At 46.3% G+C, this 20000-nt stretch overlaps 1 protein-coding gene across 3 annotated transcripts in view; it reads right to left on the minus strand.

The window, feature by feature from the left end:
* Nucleotides 1-11492: 11492 nt before the first annotated feature.
* The window catches only part of LOC139749809 (uncharacterized), a 189164-nt gene continuing 180656 nt past the window's right edge, over nt 11493-20000 (minus strand). For all 3 annotated transcript variants that reach the window (XM_071664081.1, XM_071664083.1, XM_071664082.1), the window contains 3 exons: nt 19823-20000; nt 13927-14179; nt 11493-12887 (listed from right to left, as the gene is read on the minus strand). The exon at nt 19823-20000 is cut by the window's right edge and continues 3 nt beyond it. In XM_071664081.1, coding sequence (XP_071520182.1) covers nt 12466-12887; nt 13927-14179; nt 19823-20000 — 853 coding nt within the window. In that variant the 3' untranslated portion in view covers nt 11493-12465. The remainder of the gene's footprint in view (nt 12888-13926; nt 14180-19822) is intronic.

Below are 20000 nucleotides of genomic sequence, written 5' to 3' on the forward strand. Positions count from 1 at the left end.
CCTGCATGTTCAGGCCCCGATCACACAAAATCTTTTTCACTCCATCTTTCCACCTCCAATTTGGTCTCCCTCTTCTCCTCGTTCCCTCCACCTCCGACACATATATCCTCTTGGTCAATCTCTCCTCACTCATTCTCTCCATGTGCCCAAACCATTTCAAAACACCCTCTTCTGCTCTCTCAACCACGCTCTTTTTATTTCCACACATCTCTCTTACCCTTACGTTACTTACTCGATCAAACCACCTCACACCACACATTGTCCTCAAACATCTCATTTCCAGCACATCCATCCTCCTGCGCACAACTCTATCCATAGCCCACGCCTCGCAACCATACAACATAACATTGTTGGAACCACTATTCCTTCAAACATACCCATTTTTGCTATAATATGATATAATATATATAATAGTATGACCCTAATAAAAGAGAGCGCTCAATATTAGACCTGTATACACTGACTGTGACATCTAATCACACTTATCCACAAACAGTCAGTCATACGTATATATAATCTAAGCTTTTCACCGTATTTGCGCCAGTGGTATAATTCAGGGATCGATTCCATTCATTATCATCCCTATTTTCTACTTTCATCATCATCCCTATTTTCTACGCCAGAATCTTCTTGTTTCATCCGCGTTTTCTAGATTTGTCAGGTGGTTTGAACATCATTGTTTTTCCAGTTTCTGTCTTGAATGCTTCTCTTCCTTATTCTATTAACATCCACTCCGTTTGATTCACTTCGTTCATCTCCACATCTCTGTTTGATCATCTCTCACTCTCATCCTCAAAGGAGAGATGAAAAATCCCTTTTATCTGTCCAGGCTCCTGCAACGCTCATGAAGTCGACCAGGTCCACCGATGGGACCACAGGTCAGTAAAGTGCTGTAGTTTTGTGCACGTGGAGGGAGTGAAGGTTAACTGAGTAGCAGATGGTCGATGTCTCCTTTATGGTAAAGTGCAACGTGGGATATGTGGGACGATGGTCGTATATCCAGTCTGTAGCCAGGTGAACAGCGCTGAAGAACGACTCGGTACGAACAGGTACCTAACACCTCTTAGATTTCCACACCCACAGTTGGCTTTTGGGGTCTGTCTACCCCAGCCAGAGCCTTCTCCCTTGCTGACTCATCTATTTCACCCTGATCTGTGTTCAGGGATACTTTTCTCTCTCTTGTGCTGTGGTACTGTACGCATATCGATGTTAAACTGTATTTGCCTCGTCTTCGACCGCCTTCCATACATTCGAGCCTCTATAATTCTGTCGAATCTTCCTCTGAATTTATCACTATGGTTTTGTTACTGTCTGCAGACTTACAGACGTTACTGCTTATCTCACTATCTACGTCGTTAGTGTGAACGGTAGATAACAGAGGACCGGGGGCATAACCATGTGAAACAACGCTATAGTTTCACCTGGGGCATAACCATGTGAAACAGCGCTATAGTTTCACCTGGGGCATAACCATGTGAAACAACGCTATAGTCACCGGGGTCATAGCCATGTGAAACAACGCTATAGTCACCGGGGTCATAACCATGTGAAACAACGGTACAGTCACTGCCCCAGGCAGGTTTTACCCCATCAATGCAGGCAGACCCAGTGTTTTCCACGCATTATCCAAACCTTAATCCAATTTAGTATTTCTCACCGTATCGCCGGATTCGACCAAAGTGAATTAATTAAACGTGAAGGTGCTGCCTGGTTGGGCAGTTATAGAAGCCTATTTCTGGTCGTGCTGAAGCTGCATTGATAATGATGAACACCAAGTCCTGGGGGGGGGGGTTATAATGATGATGATGATGATATTAAGGATGAAGCCTTCATTAAGACGCGGACCGAAAAAGCAGATAAAGGCTCTTTCCATGATGGTGTAATCTACATGTTCAAGCGTAGTCCATTTCATGCGTCGGACACTTCGTGTGCAGTAAACTCCATGCGTCGGACACTTCGTGCGTAGTAAGCACCGTGCGTCGTACACCGTGCTTAGCAAACTCGATGCGCCTTACACCTCGTTCGCAGTAAACTCCATGCGTCGTACGCTTCTGAAGCGCGTAGTAAACTCCATGCGTCGCACACTTCGTGCGTAGTAAGCTCCGAGCGTCGTACACTTCGTGCGCAGTAAACTCCATGCGTCGCACGCTTCGTGCGTAGTAAGCTCCGTGCGTCGTACACTTCGTGCGCAGTAAACTCCATGCGTCGCACGCTTCGTGCGTAGTAAGCTCCGAGCGTCGTACACTTCGTGCGCAGTAAACTCCATGCGTCGCACGCTTCGTGCGTAGTAAGCTCCGTGCGTCGTACACTTCGTGCGCAGTAAACTCCATGCGTCGCACGCTTCGTGCGTAGTAAGCTCCGAGCGCCGTACACTTCGTGCGCAGTAAACTCCATGCGTCGCACACTTCGTGCGTAGTAAGCTCCGTGCGTCGTACACTTCGTGCGCAGTAAACGCCATGCGTCGTACACTTCATTCACTGTACCTCGTACACGCACCTCCAGCTTCCCGGGCGTTCCCCAGGAGGCAGCGGCGGCCGTGACGGTCACTATAGTGGCGACGGTAATTAACAATCTGGCAACCACGCATCCCCGCTGACACGCAGACACACGCACCGACACAAACACGACCACATCCGCCGACATCCCCCCCATCCAGAGAGAGAGAGGCCTTACAGCGCTCATTAATGGCGACGATATATATATATATATATATATATATATATATATATATATATATATATATATATATATATATATATATATATATATATTATCCCTGGGGATAGGGGAGAAACGATACTTCCCACGTATTCCCTGCGTGTCGTAGAAGGCGACTAAAAGGGGAGGGAGCGGGTGGTTGGAAATCCTCTCCTCTCTTTTTTTTTTTAATTTTCCAAAAGAAGGAGCAGAGAAGGGGGCCAGGTGAGGATATTCCCTCAAAGGCCCAGTCCTTTGTTCTTAACGCTACCTCACTGACGCGGGAAATGGCGAATAGTATGAAAGGATGAAAGGAATATATATATATATATATATATATATATATATATATATATATATATATATATATATATATATATATATATATATATATATATATATGCTGACTGTGCCACTAACGCACTCACCAGGGCATTAAACGTTTCGCGCTTGACCACAGAACGTTTCTTCTCGCCACGTAGACTCCCATCGCCACGGGGCCTCTCTCTCTCTCTCTCTCTCTCTCTCTCTCTCTCTCTCTCTCTCTCTCTCTCTCTCTCTTTCTTACAAAGGCTACGTGAGAGTATATTTCGCGGTTTGTCCAGCCTCAGTGGCACGTCAGAACGCTGTCTCTGGATGCGACAACGGTGAGGGAGGAGGGAGGAGGGGGAAATCACAGCTCTAATGAGCCGGGTAGATCGGTCGACTATATTATCTCGCGCGAGGCGATGGTCATTGTGTTGGTGGGATTCAGCGATAGAATACGGAGTGGCGAGAGAGAGAGAGAGAGAGAGAGAGAGAGAGAGAGAGAGAGAGAGAGAGAGAGAGAGAGAGAGAGAGAGAGAGAGAGACTGAAATGAGGAGAGCATTGTAATTTGTACGCCTGTCGGCACCCAGATTGCCCGCAGTTGTATAAACTACAGGGTTAGAAAAAAAAAATTACTCCCGGTGGAGCTATAACAGTTTTTTTTCCCCCCCCCCACCTACTCACGCCACCTGGCGCTGCCCTTGTACATCCCACACGGGTTACCCTCCTCACTCACACTCCTGTACCTCCTCTGTCGACTGTTTGCTCCAGAAGCTTCACCCAGCCTTATGCTTGTTCGCCGCCTCCCGCGTCAGCGAGGTAGCTTCGGGAAGAGAGGGATAAGATGGGCACTCCAGTCTCCTCACATCCGTTCCCTCATGTCATGTAAAATGTGTCAGAGCCAGAGTTTCCCCTGTCCACTGCCAAGCCCCGCTCATCTTTCCCTCCATGGGTCTCCCCCTCACTACTTCCTATGACCAAAAACAGAAGGTGAATGTCATAGTAATTTTTACGAATAGAACGATCGATTTTAAGTCCAAGAAACCAATCCTAACCTCACGGGTCACTGGTGCATCCTCACCTTTCAATAACATGCTCAGTTTTGCTTCGCCCAACGTGAAGAATTGACGGGGAGAAACGAGAGGGGTGTACAGCGGCTTATTTCCTTGCTTATTTCCTTTCTTACTGTCCCCACACATAGAGCCGAGCATATGGTATGTAGTTTTTGCCATTCCTTTTGTGTCTCTAGTGATCTAGAAGGTCGAATTTGAACAACAAGTATTTTATGCACTAAGCAACACACACACACACACACACACACACACACACACACACACACACACACACACACACACACACACACACACACACACACACACACACACACCCCAGCATCTGAAGTCGAGCGAAGGGCAGTCAAAGGCCCTCGAGCTGAACACGGGAAATATTTTGTTGTGACGAGAGTTTTGGACGCAGGGACGATTTTTTTTTTTTCAGCTGACTTTTGTGAGTCGGACGCATTCGCCGATAATCCATAAACCTGTAAAACACAGCTCGGTGATGTCATACGCCGTATTAGAATGTAGTGGAAAGCGATGAAAGTGGTATGTGCGATATTTGTCTTGGCCAAAATAACACACACACACACACACACACACACACACACACACACACACACACACACACACACACACACACACACACACACACACATATAAGATAGCGTGATGCCCATCTGTGTATTATAGTTACGATCGTGTTGTCCTCTCTCTCTCTCTCTCTCTCTCTCTCTCTCTCTCTCTCTCTCTCTCTCTCTCTCTCTCTCTCTCTCTCTCTCTCTCTGTCTCAAGTGGCGTCCTCGGTACCTCTCTTCCTTCCTTGTGTATCAACTGACTGTTATAGTTCTCTTTCTTGTATCTCCCCTGATGATGTGATCGTTACACGAAAGTGCACTTGGGAACTTATCGTGTTTCATTTCCCCATGGATTAGAAGGAATATATATATATATATATATATATATATATATATATATATATATATATATATATATATATATATATATATATATATATATATATATATGATGTAAAAACTGGAAACAGTTTTGCATCATTCCAGAGGCGAGAAACACGAGTGTCACAATCCAGTTGTCACACGTCAGGTTGGGTGAGGTGGGACGCCGTCAAACGTGGCACTTGACGTGGGGATTGGCCGTAACGCACTTGTGCCTCGCTCCGGGCTGTGCGCGGCGGAGAAAGTACAGTGCACACACAGTGGCGCTGGTGACGGCTACGTAGATGAAGGATACGGCGGTATTTCTGATCGGTCTGGTGCACACCCACCCACTGTGTTGCGGTGCTCGACGGCACGACTTGAGCACGACGATACTGCACGACCCTTGAGCGCGACGGCACGACTCGAGGGTACCGTCATGGCTCAAGGATCGTACCGTCGTTTTCAAGGATCGTACCGTCGTGATCAGGGGTCGTACCGTCGTGTTCAAGGATCGTACCGCCGTTTTCAAGGGTACCGCCGTTTTCAAGGGTACCGTCGTGTTCAAGGATCGTACCGTCATGGCTCAAGGCTCGTACCGTCGTTATCCAGAGGTTTTCGATATAAAACAAATGACTGTCGCGGAACGCAGTCAACCCCTGGGAGGAGGAGGAGGAAGAGGAGGAGGAGGGGATAATGATAAAAAGGCAACACATTAAGATGGCAAAAACCACCTAATGACCCCTCGTCGTGGAGCAACGAGTTCCCCCTCCCCCTAAGAAAACACCCGCTCGATGGCTCGTTGTAAATCAGGGGGTATTTTACGCAGACGACGGGCCGCCCTAGGGGGGAAAAGAAAAGAATCGTCCTAAGCGCCTGCGTTCACCTCATCATTCTGGGGGGCCTGTCCAGCAAACTTACCTCTCGGTACCTGAGGTGCCATCGGCCAATACCGGACGACCCCATTGTTCGGGTTTCCTCCCGCCTCCACCCCAGCAGGGATCATTAGACACGCCGTTAGCAACTTAAAAGGTGGCCTCGTATAGAAGACTTAAAGTGTACATACTGTCTTCTAGTCACTCTGCAGATGTCGCCCTTTGCATTCCTCACCCTCGTAGCGTGCTCTAGTGTTACTTTGCATTCCTCACCCTCGTAGTGTGCTCTAGTGTTACTTTGCATTCCTCACCCTCGTAGTGTGCTCTAGTGTTACTTTGCATTCCTCACCCTCGTAGCGTGCTCTAGTGTTACTTTGCATTCCTCACCCACGTAGTGTGCTCTAGTGTTACTTTGCATTCCTCACCCTCGTTGTGTGCTCTAGTGTTACTTTGCATTCCTCACCCTCGTAGCGTGCTCTAGTGTTACTTTGCATTCCTCACCCACGTAGTGTGCTCTAGTGTTACTTTGCATTCCTCACCCTCGTTGTGTGCTCTAGTGTTACTTTGCATTCCTCACCCTCGTAGCGTGCTCTAGTGTTACTTTGCATTCCTCACCCTCGTAGTGTGCTCTAGTGTTACTTTGCATTCCTCACCCTCGTAGTCTGCTCTAGTGTTACTTTGCATTCCTCACCCTCGTAGTGTGCTCTAGTGTTACTTTGCATTCCTCACCCTCGTAGTGTGCTCTAGTGTTACTTTGCATTCCTCACCCTCGTAGTGTGCTCTAGTGTTACTTTGCATTCCTCACCCACGTAGTGTGCTCTAGTGTTACTTTGCATTCCTCACCCACGTAGTGTGCTCTAGTGTTACTTTGCATTCCTCATCCTCGTAGTGTGCTCTAGTGTTACTTTGCATTCCTCACCCTCGTAGTGTGCTCTAGTGTTACTTTGCATTCCTCATCCTCGTAGTGTGCTCTAGTGTTACTTTGCATTCCTCACCCTCGTAGTGTGCTCTAGTGTTACTTTGCATTCCTCACCCTCGTAGTGTGCTCTAGTGTTACTTTGCATTCCTCACCCTCGTAGTGTGCTCTAGTGTTACTTTGCATTCCTCACCCACGTAGCGTGCTCTAGTGTTACTTTGCATTCCTCACCCACGTAGTGTGCTCTAGTGTTACTTTGCATTCCTCACCCTCGTAGTGTGCTCTAGTGTTACTTTGCATTCCTCACCCACGTAGCGTGCTCTAGTGTTACTTTGCATTCCTCACCCTCGTAGTGTGCTCTAGTGTTACTTTGCATTCCTCACCCACGTAGTGTGCTCTAGTGTTACTTTGCATTCCTCACCCACGTAGCGTGCTCTAGTGTTACTTTAGCCTCATCTTTAACTGTTACGTTCTCATGGATAGTTACCAGTCATCCTTCATCATCATGGTATACCACATGAAATTCTCTGAACAGTTTCTCTTTGATTGTCTTGATGCGCCATAATGATTTACCTCATACTCCTTGTCGCTCGTTATGCATCGAGGTTCAACAGTATGATGAATTGATCAGTACCGGCTTGTCTGTATAGAGTTGCAGAGGGCGCCCAAGTATGGGTTGTATGTCTACTGGTATATTAAAACAGTTAGGGAATAGCATAGTATGCGTGTATGTGTGTATAATTTTACAGTACGTCATCCATAAATATAGACGTCAAAAATCCAGAAACCAAAAGTCCGGAAAGTTTTGTCATTCATTTTTTTCCTTCTTTTTAGGAATGATCTAGGTTCTTTCCATTCGCTTGACAAGGATGGCGACACTGTGCATACAGCTAATGCAAAAGAAAAATGAAAGAAAGCAAAAAGAAATACCTCTCAAGACGTGCTATGTTGTGTTCGTAGGTCTGGTCATGGAATGCAGATGAATGCACCATCGGAGATTATGTTACATAGTTGTGTAAATAGTGGGGATATGACAGTTCCTGTGTGTGTTTTGTCTACGCGAGCAACATCTGCTGTGAAGATTTCCACGTTCGAGTTTGGCCAGCGCATGCAAGACAGCAGTCGTGTATACACGTTCAGATCAAAAGGAAAGTTCTACCGCAGCGAGAGGACGTCAACAGAAAGCCAGGTGCGTAAAAACAAGAAACGACAAGAAATGAAAAATCCAGATGCAGGGAAGAAGAATAAAAGGAAGGAACTGGGGGAAAAAATAACAACCATTTCAGGACAGTCTTGGGCCTGACAGAATCTTTCAGACCACTGGGTGGGTTTCCTGTGGTCTGCCAGAAGTGAGGCCACACTGAACACATACACCCTCCCCCTCAACCCACTCCCCTCAGAACACCAGGTGTTGCTGTGGTCTGATGTGTGCCAGGGGGAAGTTCTCAGACCACCTGCTTTGGTCTGAGGTGGGGCCAGATGGTAAAAGGGTTATAGTAATCAGAACAACCGAGCCAATCGTGTGTTTTATTTGACGCAATATGACTTACAGAATTATCACAATAGTGATCAGATGATCACACTGTTATGGACAGTAGATGGCAGCCGACTTGTGTGTGTGTGTGTGTGTGTGTGTGTGTGTGTGTGTGTGTGTGTGTGTGTGTGAGTGTGTGTAGGATTATCTTTGCGCGTTTGTTTGTGTGTACGTGTATGTATGTATGTTTGTGCTTGTTTTTACAGATACAGTCAGAGTATATACATATCTGTGCATAAGTGTTTGTATGAGTAACTTCTCGTTGGTTTCGTGTATCAATGTACATATCTCTGTGTAGTGTGTTCGTAGTACAAGTATTACATAGACATAGCTTTCAGCGAGTAAGCATGAAACCCTGAATATATATATATGTAAATCTATATATGAATATAGTATCAGTAAGTAGTTTGAAGATGACGAGAGAAAATGGTCTATATATATATATATATATATATATATATATATATATATATATATATATATATATATATATATATATATATATATATATATGTATATATATAAATATAAATATATATGTATCGCACGTGACACTTCACCGTCACACACTCCAGTACACATTCACTATGCCACAGAGCCCAGTACACTATCACGCACTCCGGTACACATTCACTATCCCACCAGTACACTGCCACGCACTCCAGTACACATTCACTAGGCCACAGAGTCCAGTACACTGTCGCACACTCCAGTACACATTCACTATGTCACGGAGTCCATTACACTATCATACACTCCAGTACACATTCACTTTGCCACAGAGTCCAGTGCACTGTCATACACTCCAGTACACATTCACTATGCCACAGAGTCCAGTACACTGCCATACACTCCAGTACACATTCACTATGCCACAGAGTCCAGTACACTGCCATACACTCCAGTACACATTCACTATGTCACAGAGTCCATTACACTATCATACACTCCAGTACACATTCACTATGCCACAGAGTCCAGTACACTATCATACACTCCAATACACATTCACAATGCCACAGAGCCCACTGCCACACACAGATCACTACCACACTTGCCCCTTCTGAACCCAACTCGTAATATTCCACCTACCACACACCTGACTGTGTACGTCGCACTGATCACCTGCTACGTGCTGATGACGCGCCCTCCTACAACACACACACACACACACACACACACACACACACACACACACACACACACACACACACACACCTCACTCTCGCCATTACACAGTCCTCACTGCACCATGAAACACAAAAGTCTGGTCCTGGGATATGGCGGAAGCAACTGGCGAGGGGCGAGCGTTCATTCATTCCGGGGTCGCGATGCCTCGCACGGTACGAGCAGTTGGCATCTCTGAGCAGTAATTCCACACACACACACACACACACACACACACACACACACACACACACACACACACACACAACACACACACATACACAGATTCACCAAAGAAAATGAGAAATATAGTCAGTTACTGTACACGAAACTAACCAACTTTGTCTTAGTGTACGAAATTAGGATCTAAAGATCAGAGCTGGAAAAAGTTTTGACTCGATATGTGGACAAGTTATATATATATATATATATATATATATATATATATATATATATATATATATATATATATATATATGTATTTTTTTTTAGCGAAGCGTTTTTTTAAATTGGCTTTTGGCGTAGATGCATCAGTTTCAGTTTCGTGAGGGAGAAAAAGAAAATTGCCCATTTCATTTTGTAATAAATCTACGATTTACCTCAGTCACTATTTTAGCAGTTTAAAAAGACCTTTTTTTTTTGTAAACATTTTTCTCCTAGCAATATAAACTACTACAAGTCAGCGGCTGTATCAATATAAATCATAACAAGTCTGGTGTAAGAGATGTATCAATATATATATATTTTAAGGTTTGGGGGTAAAAACTTCGTCCTAAAACAGAAGTGTATATATATATATATTTTTTTTTCCCCCTGCACCAGAGTCATTGTGTAACGTGAGAGGGACATACTTTCCCCCCCCCCTCTCTCACTCCTCCACAAAGTCTCTCTGGGGATGTCTACTGCTGGGACTTTTCTCTGGGGGGGGGAGTAATTTTTTTGTTTCTTTCTTCTCCCCCGTGTAGACGCGTTGAGCTTGTGGTTGAGAGGGTTGGGTTGGTGCCTATCGCTGCCGTTTTCTGTTGCAGTGTCTTCGGGTAGACGTAAGCTGTGTGTGAGGTGAAGTTCCCCACCTACACACAGACACATCCAGTCTCGTTCAACACGGTCTCTGGTTCCTCTCCCATTGCGCAGACGTCTGGTCGTACAGCCGCCAGCGCCTTTCGCCCCACACACGTATTTCGTACTTTAAAGTCTTTCAACACTGTTGTTGTTGTTGGTGTTGTTTAGGGGGGGGGGGATCTGTAATTCTCTCTTGCTCCCCTCTCTGTGTTCTCCTTCTCTCTCCTTATTCATTCAAGTACAAGTCTAAGGGATATCTTTGTTGTCTCAAGGACTTTCATTTTGTTTTTCCCAAAGTCTCTAGAAGTAATGAGTCCTTTTGAGAAAAATGTCCTCTTCTGTGTCAGATTACTTTACATATTGGGTCTCAGTTGGTAACTCGATAGTGTTTGAATGATTTTCGGCTTTTGTGTTACTTCCATTTGAAGTTGATCACAGTTTCCTCCCTCCCCTTCCCCCCCAGAGTACGTGTACACTGAATTATGAATTGTCTTCTTTTTCCCTCCCTCAGTGTCTGGCGGGACTTGGAGCACAGATCTTTCCTCAATACGATCTGTGTTTTTTGTAATATTTTTTTCCCAGTAAACTCATTGACATATACGATTGTTTCCTGCGATAGCGTATCGTCCGTAGCACAAGAACACTTTTTTTTTTTCCTTTTCTTTTATTTGGTTTTGTGGTTTGTTTTGTGTCTGGGGTTTTCGAAATTGTGTAGGAAAAAAGTCTTTCAATGAAATATTTTTGTTAATTCGCAGAAATGAGATCATATATTTTTTGTCGGGTATTCCACTATTACTTTATTCCTTTATTTTCCTGTATATATATATATATATATATATATATATATATATATATATATATATATATATATATATATATATATATATATATATATATATTCTTGACTTTTCTGTTGACTTTTTTTTTATTCAATTTTCGAACAAGTTCTGAAGTGTGTGGTCATAACACTGTGATTCTTGGAACACGATAATTCTTGAAGGGAAAGCTATGTAGGTGGGGGGAGAGGAGAAGAAGGAGGAGTAGGAGGAGGAGGAGGAGGAGATGATTGTAAGAGGGTTAGATACTACGTGCCAGGCGAGAGAGACCGCAAAGTTGCGGAAGTTGAAGAAGAGATAGATGGCTATGACGCCGCGCAGGAGCGACATCCGCGAGACTTCGGGGATGCGTAAGGAATAGGTAGTGTAGGAGAGAGAGAGAGAGAGAGAGAGAGAGAGAGAGAGAGAGAGAGAGAGAGAGAGAGAGAGAGAGAGAGAGAGAGAGAGAGAGAGAGAGAGAGATGAAGGATGACGGGGAGGCTGGCAGGTGGGTTGTGTCGAAGACTTGACTCACTCTGATGCTACGTGGCACAACATCAAATTTGTGACATGTAAAGCTTAAAAGAACTTTGAATTGTGCGTTTGTGATTTGTATTTTGAACTTCCGTCGCGTCCAGTCTGTGTGTCTATATCTATATATATATGTATATATTTTTTTTTTCTTATCGTGTCTTTATCTTTTACATCTGGTATCAAAACTACGTTAGGGCACGACCCAAGACCACAGAGGCTTGGCCGCTCACAAACTACCTTGGACGACCTTTTATCTTTTTTTTTTTTTGGGGGGGGGGGGAAGTGGGGGTAGGGTTGGAGGGGGGGTTGGGGATGGGGGGGGGGGGGGGGGATTGTTCCAAAACCAAATAGAGACCGGCGCTCCGGAGCGGTCGGATCTCTCCCTCTCTCTCTCAGGACCCGTTGGACCACGGGAGATGATCAAGAGGAACAGTAGTCATCACTTCAGCTCGTTTTTTTTTCCCCTGGACCCACGAGCACTCTACATTTTCCCCACCAGTGACCACTGAAGCGTTCTTGGGGGTAAAGGGCGGGCAACTCCGAGCGTCGGCCGTCGACGGTCCTCTTAGACTTCATTCTCGAGCTCCTCCTCCATCAGCGTGGCGTAGGGGACGGGTAGGAGCGCGTCGTCGATGGTCTCCTGCCGCTGGAGGACGATGGCGTGGGTGTGGGTGTGGTGGGTGGTGGGCTCCGGGGGCGTGGGCGAGACCCTGAGCTCCGGGGTGGTGCAGATGGGCTCCCCACCCGCCCACGAGGGCCCCGCCGTAGGCGAGCGACGAAGGCTGCCGACGGAGGTGCTGTCGAGGCTGCGTCCGCGCGGGACCACGTCCTGCAGGAAGGGCGTGGCTGAGCGGTAGTTCTCCAGGTCGAGGCTCTGGCTCTGGCAGGAACGGCGGCGGGCCAGGGGATGGTGGTGGACGCTCACCCCCTCAGTGAGGAGGTAGGAGGTGCCACGACCGCCGCTGCTCTCCTCACTGTGCCCGCGACCTGGAAACATGAGACATGACTTGCTGGAGGGTTGTATATGGATACATGAGACATGACTTGCTGGAGGGTTGTATATGGACACATGAGACATGACTTGCTGGAGGGTTGTTGTATATGGAAACATGAGACATGATTTGCTGGAGGGTTGTTGTATATGGAAACATGAGACATGACTTGCTGGGGGGTTGTATGTGGATGTATGAGACATGACTTACTGGAGGGTTGTATATGGATACATGAGACATGACTTACTGGAGGGTTGTATATGGAAACATGAGACATGACTTGCTGGAGGGTTGTATATGGACACATTAGACATAACTTGCTGAAGGGTTGTATATGGACACATTAGACATAACTTGCTGGAGGGTTGTATATGGATGTATGAGAAGGGAAAAAAGAAAGCATGCAATATTATCCTTCCTTACAACACATGTCAGGAGGTGTTCGACAAACCGACCCCCCGCTCTGACTCTCTCATCCAATAATCTGGCATTCATCCACTGCGCCACAGATCTGTCTACAAGAGTGCGGTCTCGTGAGGTCATGAGCGGTGGGAAAATGTTGTGGCTGTAGCGCAAATGGATGAGAGATGAAAAGCAGAACACATCGTCAGGAGCAATGTCGGGACGTTATTGGAAGATGAGCAGAAGGGATGATGATAGGTTCCAAACACTTGAAAATAACAGACTTGAAAGTCATAAACGCTACGTTATAATGTCCGTCCACTTCAGGTGTTCAGTAGAGACAGAAGTATTAGAATGATCGCACGTGATGGTGAGGTTAATAGGGTGGTGTGGGGGACGAGTCATGATTCCCGGGAGAGAGACTAGTTTTGAGAGAGCCTGGAGACTGCCACTCTCCGAGACCTCCTTCCCATTGGCAGCAGAGCCAGGCTCAGTGTGAGTGTGCAGATATGATCTCTCTTCATGAGCCACGATTTCCAATTTTGTTTATTCCTTCTCCTCCTCCACCTCCTCTTCTTTCCCTTTTTATCTCCATCTCATTCCCTCCCTCCCGCCGCACCCTCGCTACTTACTAGGCGTGGGTGTGATCCGGTAGTTCCGCAGGTTCTCCGCACTCCTCACTTTCCTGGACACCTCGACCTGCGGCTGCGGCTTGCTGTAGGTGCTGTGGTCGAGGGAGTCGGAGGCCAGCCGGAGGCGGTGGCGGGCGTGGTGGGTGTGGTGGGCGTGCGAGGCCGGGCTCTGGTGGGCAGGGCGGGTGCACCTGTGCACGGGCGTCTGGTCGATCTGCGGCACGCTGATGCGGCAGGCCGGGGGCACGTGCACCTGCGGAGGGAAACGGAGAGTGAGGGGTAACTTGCGAGTGAGTAAACTGAAGGAATGATGATGATGATGATGAGTGAACCGTGGATGAAAGAGATGAATAATGGCGAGGGATGTATATATATATACGTGGTTCACTGCAATGGTTGTCAAGGTCCGCTAACTGGCCCGGGGCGCTGTCTTTTCCTTCTCCCCCCACATGCACGTGGGATGGTGGTATTCAGTCCACACACACACACACACACACACACACACGCACACACACACAAACACTGATAAAGTGTGTAACTACGGCTTGTAATTGGTTAACTCTAACGTTCCGTGCGGTGAGCGATGCGCTCTATCCCTGCAGAAGGTCAATCTCTGGTTGTAGGTAGTCGTAACTAGGATAACTAGATACTTTTACCTCTCCATTTGTTTCTTCTTTACATCATATTATTCTTTCTTTTCTTTAACGTCTCAAACTTTCATGTTCCCTTAATTCCCTATTTACATTACGTTGTTATAGATTATATTTCATCCCCACTTCCATATTTCCTCGTTTACTCTCTGATGAACTCTTCTTCCACTTTTTTCAGCGTTTTCCTGTTGTCCTGTGAATTCTAAAGCGGAGAGAGAGAGAGAGAGAGAGAGAGAGAGAGAGAGAGAGAGAGAGAGAGAGAGAGAGAGAGAGAGAGAGAGAGAGAGAGAGAGAGGACGAAAGTTACTCGTGCGGGCGTGCAGGGTGTGGTGCAGGTCACGGGTTCAGGCTTGAAAAAAAACAAAAGAAAAAAAAAAGGCCGCCACGTCCTGGTCTTTTGATACGGGTGGCCACCCTGGCCACACCACCCAGGCCTGTGCTGAAGGCTGGCCAGAAGATGTGATGAAGCAAACGCGCGCAATAAAAAGTCCAGGGACGCGAAGGGACTTATTATGAAATGAGGAATAAGAAATGAATATAGGTCGGGACACATCCCACTGTAGAGGAGGAATCTAAGACCCCTCGTATACCCCATGGGTGTTGAAAGAAGAAAAAAAAAGATCAATTATCTAGAAATGTAATCTCTCAAACAAGATGGTGTGATGTGGTATCAAGAAATATGTAATTTCAAATCTTGAGGAACAGGTGACGAATGTGCAGGAAGATGGTACGACTACCTGTAGTCCTTTTTCGGGGAAGACCTCCTGGTCGTACTGTGAGGTGACGACATAATCTTCTTGTACCTTTTACTGTGATTGTGTAAGCTGCGTGAGCTGTGTGTGTGTGTATAGTTTTTTCAGCTTGATGTAATCCTTCTCTGGGTTTCAAAAGTAGAAGTGCCTTCATAAAAAAGCGATACTGACACACTGGATGATAAAGTCGTACTGATCACATTCGCCACTAATGACCAGATATTTTTGAAAGGGCGATGAACACATGGGAATTACTTCCTGGGTATATGTTGGTGTCATTAATAATGGCTAATGACCGGATGTTTGTGCAGGATTTAATGTCCATTATATTGTGAGGATGAAGCATCGTTTTTGCTTTATATATATATATATATATATATATATATATATATATATATATATATATATATATATATATATATATATATATATATATATATATATTCTTTTTTTTTTTTTCATACTATTCGCCATTTCCCGCGATAGCGAGGTAGCGTTAAGAACAGAGGACTGGGCCTTTGAGGGAATATCCTCACCTGGCCCTCTTCTCTGTTCTTTCTTTTGGACATCCAACGCACCTCTCCGCTCAAGATCCCAAACTTGACATCATCGTACCAACCCCTCCTCCTCCTCCTCCTCCTCCTCCTCCTCCTCCTCCTCCTCGACATGATCTCGACATGATGTCATTTTGTCCAGCAATCCAAGCTTGACATCATCGCACAGCATTTAAGAACTCACCTCCCTATATATATATATATATATATATATATATATATATATATATATATATATATATATATATATATATATATATATATTCTTTTCTTTCTTTTATACATATTCGCCACTTCCAGCTTTAGCGAGGTCTACGACATGCAAGGAATACGTGGTATATAATATATATATATATATATATATATATATATATATATATATATATATATATATATATATATATATATATATAGGGAGGTGAGTTCTTAAATGCTGTGCGATGATGTCAAGCTTGGATTGCTGGACAAAATGACATCATGAGATCATGTCGAGGAGGAGGAGGAGGGGTTGGTACGATGATGTCAAGTTTGGGATCTTGAGCGGAGAGGTGCGTTGGATGTCAGACTCAGGGTGTGGGGTAGAACTAACGATACATTGATGTCAGACTCACTCACGTTACGATGTCAAGTTACGTTACATTACGTTACGGGGTTAGGAAAGAAGGCACGGCGATGTCACGCTTAGCCTTGTATCGGGCGTGTAGGATGTAGAGAAGGTGGCTGGGTCGCGATGTCTAGTTTAGGGAGTCGGGGACGAAGATAACAGGGGGTGAGTGATTTCACGTTTTCTGTGATTAAGGACATGACGATCATGTCCGCACGTTTTCTGTGATTAAGGACATGACGATGATGTCCACACGTTTTCTGTGATTAAGGACACGACGATGATGTCCGCCTTGGAATATGCGTTACCACCGGACGTAAGGTTACGTCAGCGGATCTGGCCAGTGGAAAGTAGAGAGTGATTTCAGATTTTATGTTAGCTTAACGACGGTTCTCTGACTTACCTATGATTATACAACCGCCTCAGACTTGCCTACGACCACCTCAGACTTGCTTACGACCACCCCAGACACGCACGACGTCCTTAGACTTGCCTTGCTTACGATCACCTCAGACTTACGTAAGACGTCCTCAGACTTTGGACACTCTCAGACGACGTCAGACTTACGACAAACCTACCTACACTTATGACAACCTCAGACTTACGTATGACACCAGTCTTGCGACGACCTCAGACTTACGTATGACACCAGTCTTGCGACGACCTCAGACTTACGATGACGCTCGACTTACTACGACCTGACACTTACGACGACCTTAGACTTCATGAATACGAACTCAGTCGTAAAACTAACCAAGACTTACGTACGACGACATGAGACTTACGACGACCATAGACTTACGACGACCTCAGATGTATAAAACAGACGTGCGGCCACCTCAGACCTGCGATGACCTTAGAATCATGTTAGGAAAATGGGACATTGCGATGACAAGGCTTGCTTGTTTGTGAGCTGAGGGACCTGCTGTTGGAAGGCAAGGCTTGTTCATAGCATAACCTCGTTTATTCCTAACGCTACAAGACTTGTTGTTGGTGGCTCAGGCTTGCTTGTTAGTGAAGCTACAAGACTTGTTGGTAGTTCTGGCTTGTTTGTGGACGTACAAGACATAGTGGTAGTTCAGGCTTGTTTGTGGACGTACAAGACATAGTGGTAGTTCAGGCTTGTTTGTGGACGTACAAGACATAGTGGTAGTTCAGGCTTGTTTGTGAGGTAGTTGAGGCTCGCTTGTCAGTGAAGCTACAAGACTTGTTGGTAGTTCAAGCTCGCTTGTTCGTGAAGCTACAAGACTTGTTGGTAGCTCAGTCTCGCTTGTTAGTGAAACTACAAGACTTGTTTGGTGGTTCGGACTCGCTTGCTAGTGAAGCTGCGGCACACGCTGGGCGCACGGTTGTGAAGCTCAGGGTCGGGGAATCCAATAACAGAGACGTGTAGCGTCCGTATCTGAGCAACCACAGGGGGGGGGGGAAAATTTAATATAATGTGAGTTTCCGGTTTGGGAGACATGATATATGTGGAGGGGGGGCGGACGAGGGAAGGGCAGCCTGCGTCTGCTGGCCCTGTAGGTCTGTGTACCCACCTACCTTCCACCTACGTTATATCTACGAGAACATTGGCCCAATTTAGGCACGGGGTAGCGCGTAGCGCTCACCACAGTGATCGTGTGTGAACTACGCCACGTCGATGCCCCTCAGGAGAATGAATGTCTGTTCGAGGCTCATCTGGGACTGACTTAAACCCATGAGTCGACTTCCTTTGAATGCTTCTGAATTTCTCCTGGTAGGTTGGGCCATTCTTTCGCCTGTTTCCGTGCGCTACCTCGCTAAAGCGGGAGACATCGACTAAGTATAGTAAAAAAGATAAGAAAATGTTGGAAAGGATCACAATTTAACGCGTGATCAAGTGTATTCCTATGTCTCCACGGGTTGGACGTACCCGATCTCCGTTTGGACGGTCACTTGTTTACCAGATGGCGTCCTAGCTACGTCTCTTAGTTGTATATGAAGCTGACTGTTATTGTTCTTGTATGTCCCCTCATCATGTGATTATTACACGAAAGTGCACTTGGGAACTTAACGTGTTTCATTTCCTCCGTGGACTCATAGGAATATATATATATATATATATATATATATATATATATATATATATATATATATATATATATATATATATATATATATATTGTATTTTTCCCAACCCGATTGTCTTTCTCATTTCTCTTTCTAAAGCCCCTCAACGACTCGTCCATCTATCTAATGGACGTGTAATTCCATCGTTCAACACAGCAGACAAATTTTGTTGAGTCTGCCGCTTGAGAGAGAGAGAGAGAGAAAAAAAAAAGAATTTACGTCCAGGAGATTATCCGTTTTCTAAGCTCTTGTACAGATTACGGCTGGGATTCATTTGCCTCATGGACCGAGCACCGCCGCTCCCACTTCTAGCTCGGTTCTCGATCTACGCACTAGATGACTGGCCGGGCGCATCTAGCTATTCGTGGCTCTGTTTGTAGGGCTTTTTTACCGTATCGTTTGTCCGGTATCTCATGCAGCGAACGCAGGTACTGGCGTGAGGTGAGTCAGTGACAGTGTGTGGGGCAGCAGAAACGTACCGCAGAGGCGCACAGTAGGTGTGTGCCACGGGTGCGTGTGGCAGACGCGCACAGCAGTGGTACAGAGCAGATGCGCGGCAGCGGACGTGTGCACATGGTAGTTATGGAACAGCGTTAAACAGCAGCAGAGGTTTACAACAGAAACATAACGTAACAGGTGTACACGGCAGATGTGTGCTGCAGGTGTGCACCACAACAGGGACATACATAACAGGTGTGTACGTACACAACAGGTGTGTCCGGCTGGTCGAGGAAGGAGGGGAAACGTGTGTGCGGGTCACACGGAAGTCCACGTCACATAAAGGGGATGGCTAGGGCTCACGTTGCCGGGGGGGGGGGGGGAGGAAGGCAGGTGGGGGTGAGGGCAGAACAAGTCCCTCAACAATTTATGCCCCGAGGGGAAACAAAGGGGGGAGTTTTTTCCCCCTCCTCCCTTCCACCCTCCCCCACCCCCGATTTCTTTCCGTCCAACTTTCCTTTGATAGCTCTCTCTCTCTCTCTCTCTCTCTCTCTCTCTCTCTCTCTCTCTCTCTCTCTCTCTCTCTCTCTCTCTCTCTCTCTCTCTCTCTCTCTCTCTCTCTCTCTCTGTGTCAAGCGGTGTTAAGGTCAGACCACTTCGCTTGGACCTTTGGGGGGTGGGGGTCTGTGTATCTACGTAACACGTTCTCTCTCTCTCTCTCTCTCTCTCTCTCTCTCTCTCTCTCTCTCTCTCTCTCTCTCTCTCTCTCTCTCCAACATGAAGGTAGGTGGCCGCTGTAGTACTCACCGAGCGCAGCATGGAGGGCGTGAAGCAGAGGGAGGAACTCTTCCTGGGCAGGAGGGGCTTGGGGTTGGGTGGTCGAGGCTGCGCCTGTGTCGGGGTGGTAGGGGCCAGCGGGCAGGCGGGCGAGTGGTTCAGCGGCTTGTACTCGGGCTGGTACGGCTCCAACATCCGGATCTTACCC

This window comes from Panulirus ornatus, chromosome 8 (genome assembly GCF_036320965.1).
Source record: "Panulirus ornatus isolate Po-2019 chromosome 8, ASM3632096v1, whole genome shotgun sequence".
Classification (NCBI taxonomy): domain Eukaryota; kingdom Metazoa; phylum Arthropoda; class Malacostraca; order Decapoda; family Palinuridae; genus Panulirus; species Panulirus ornatus.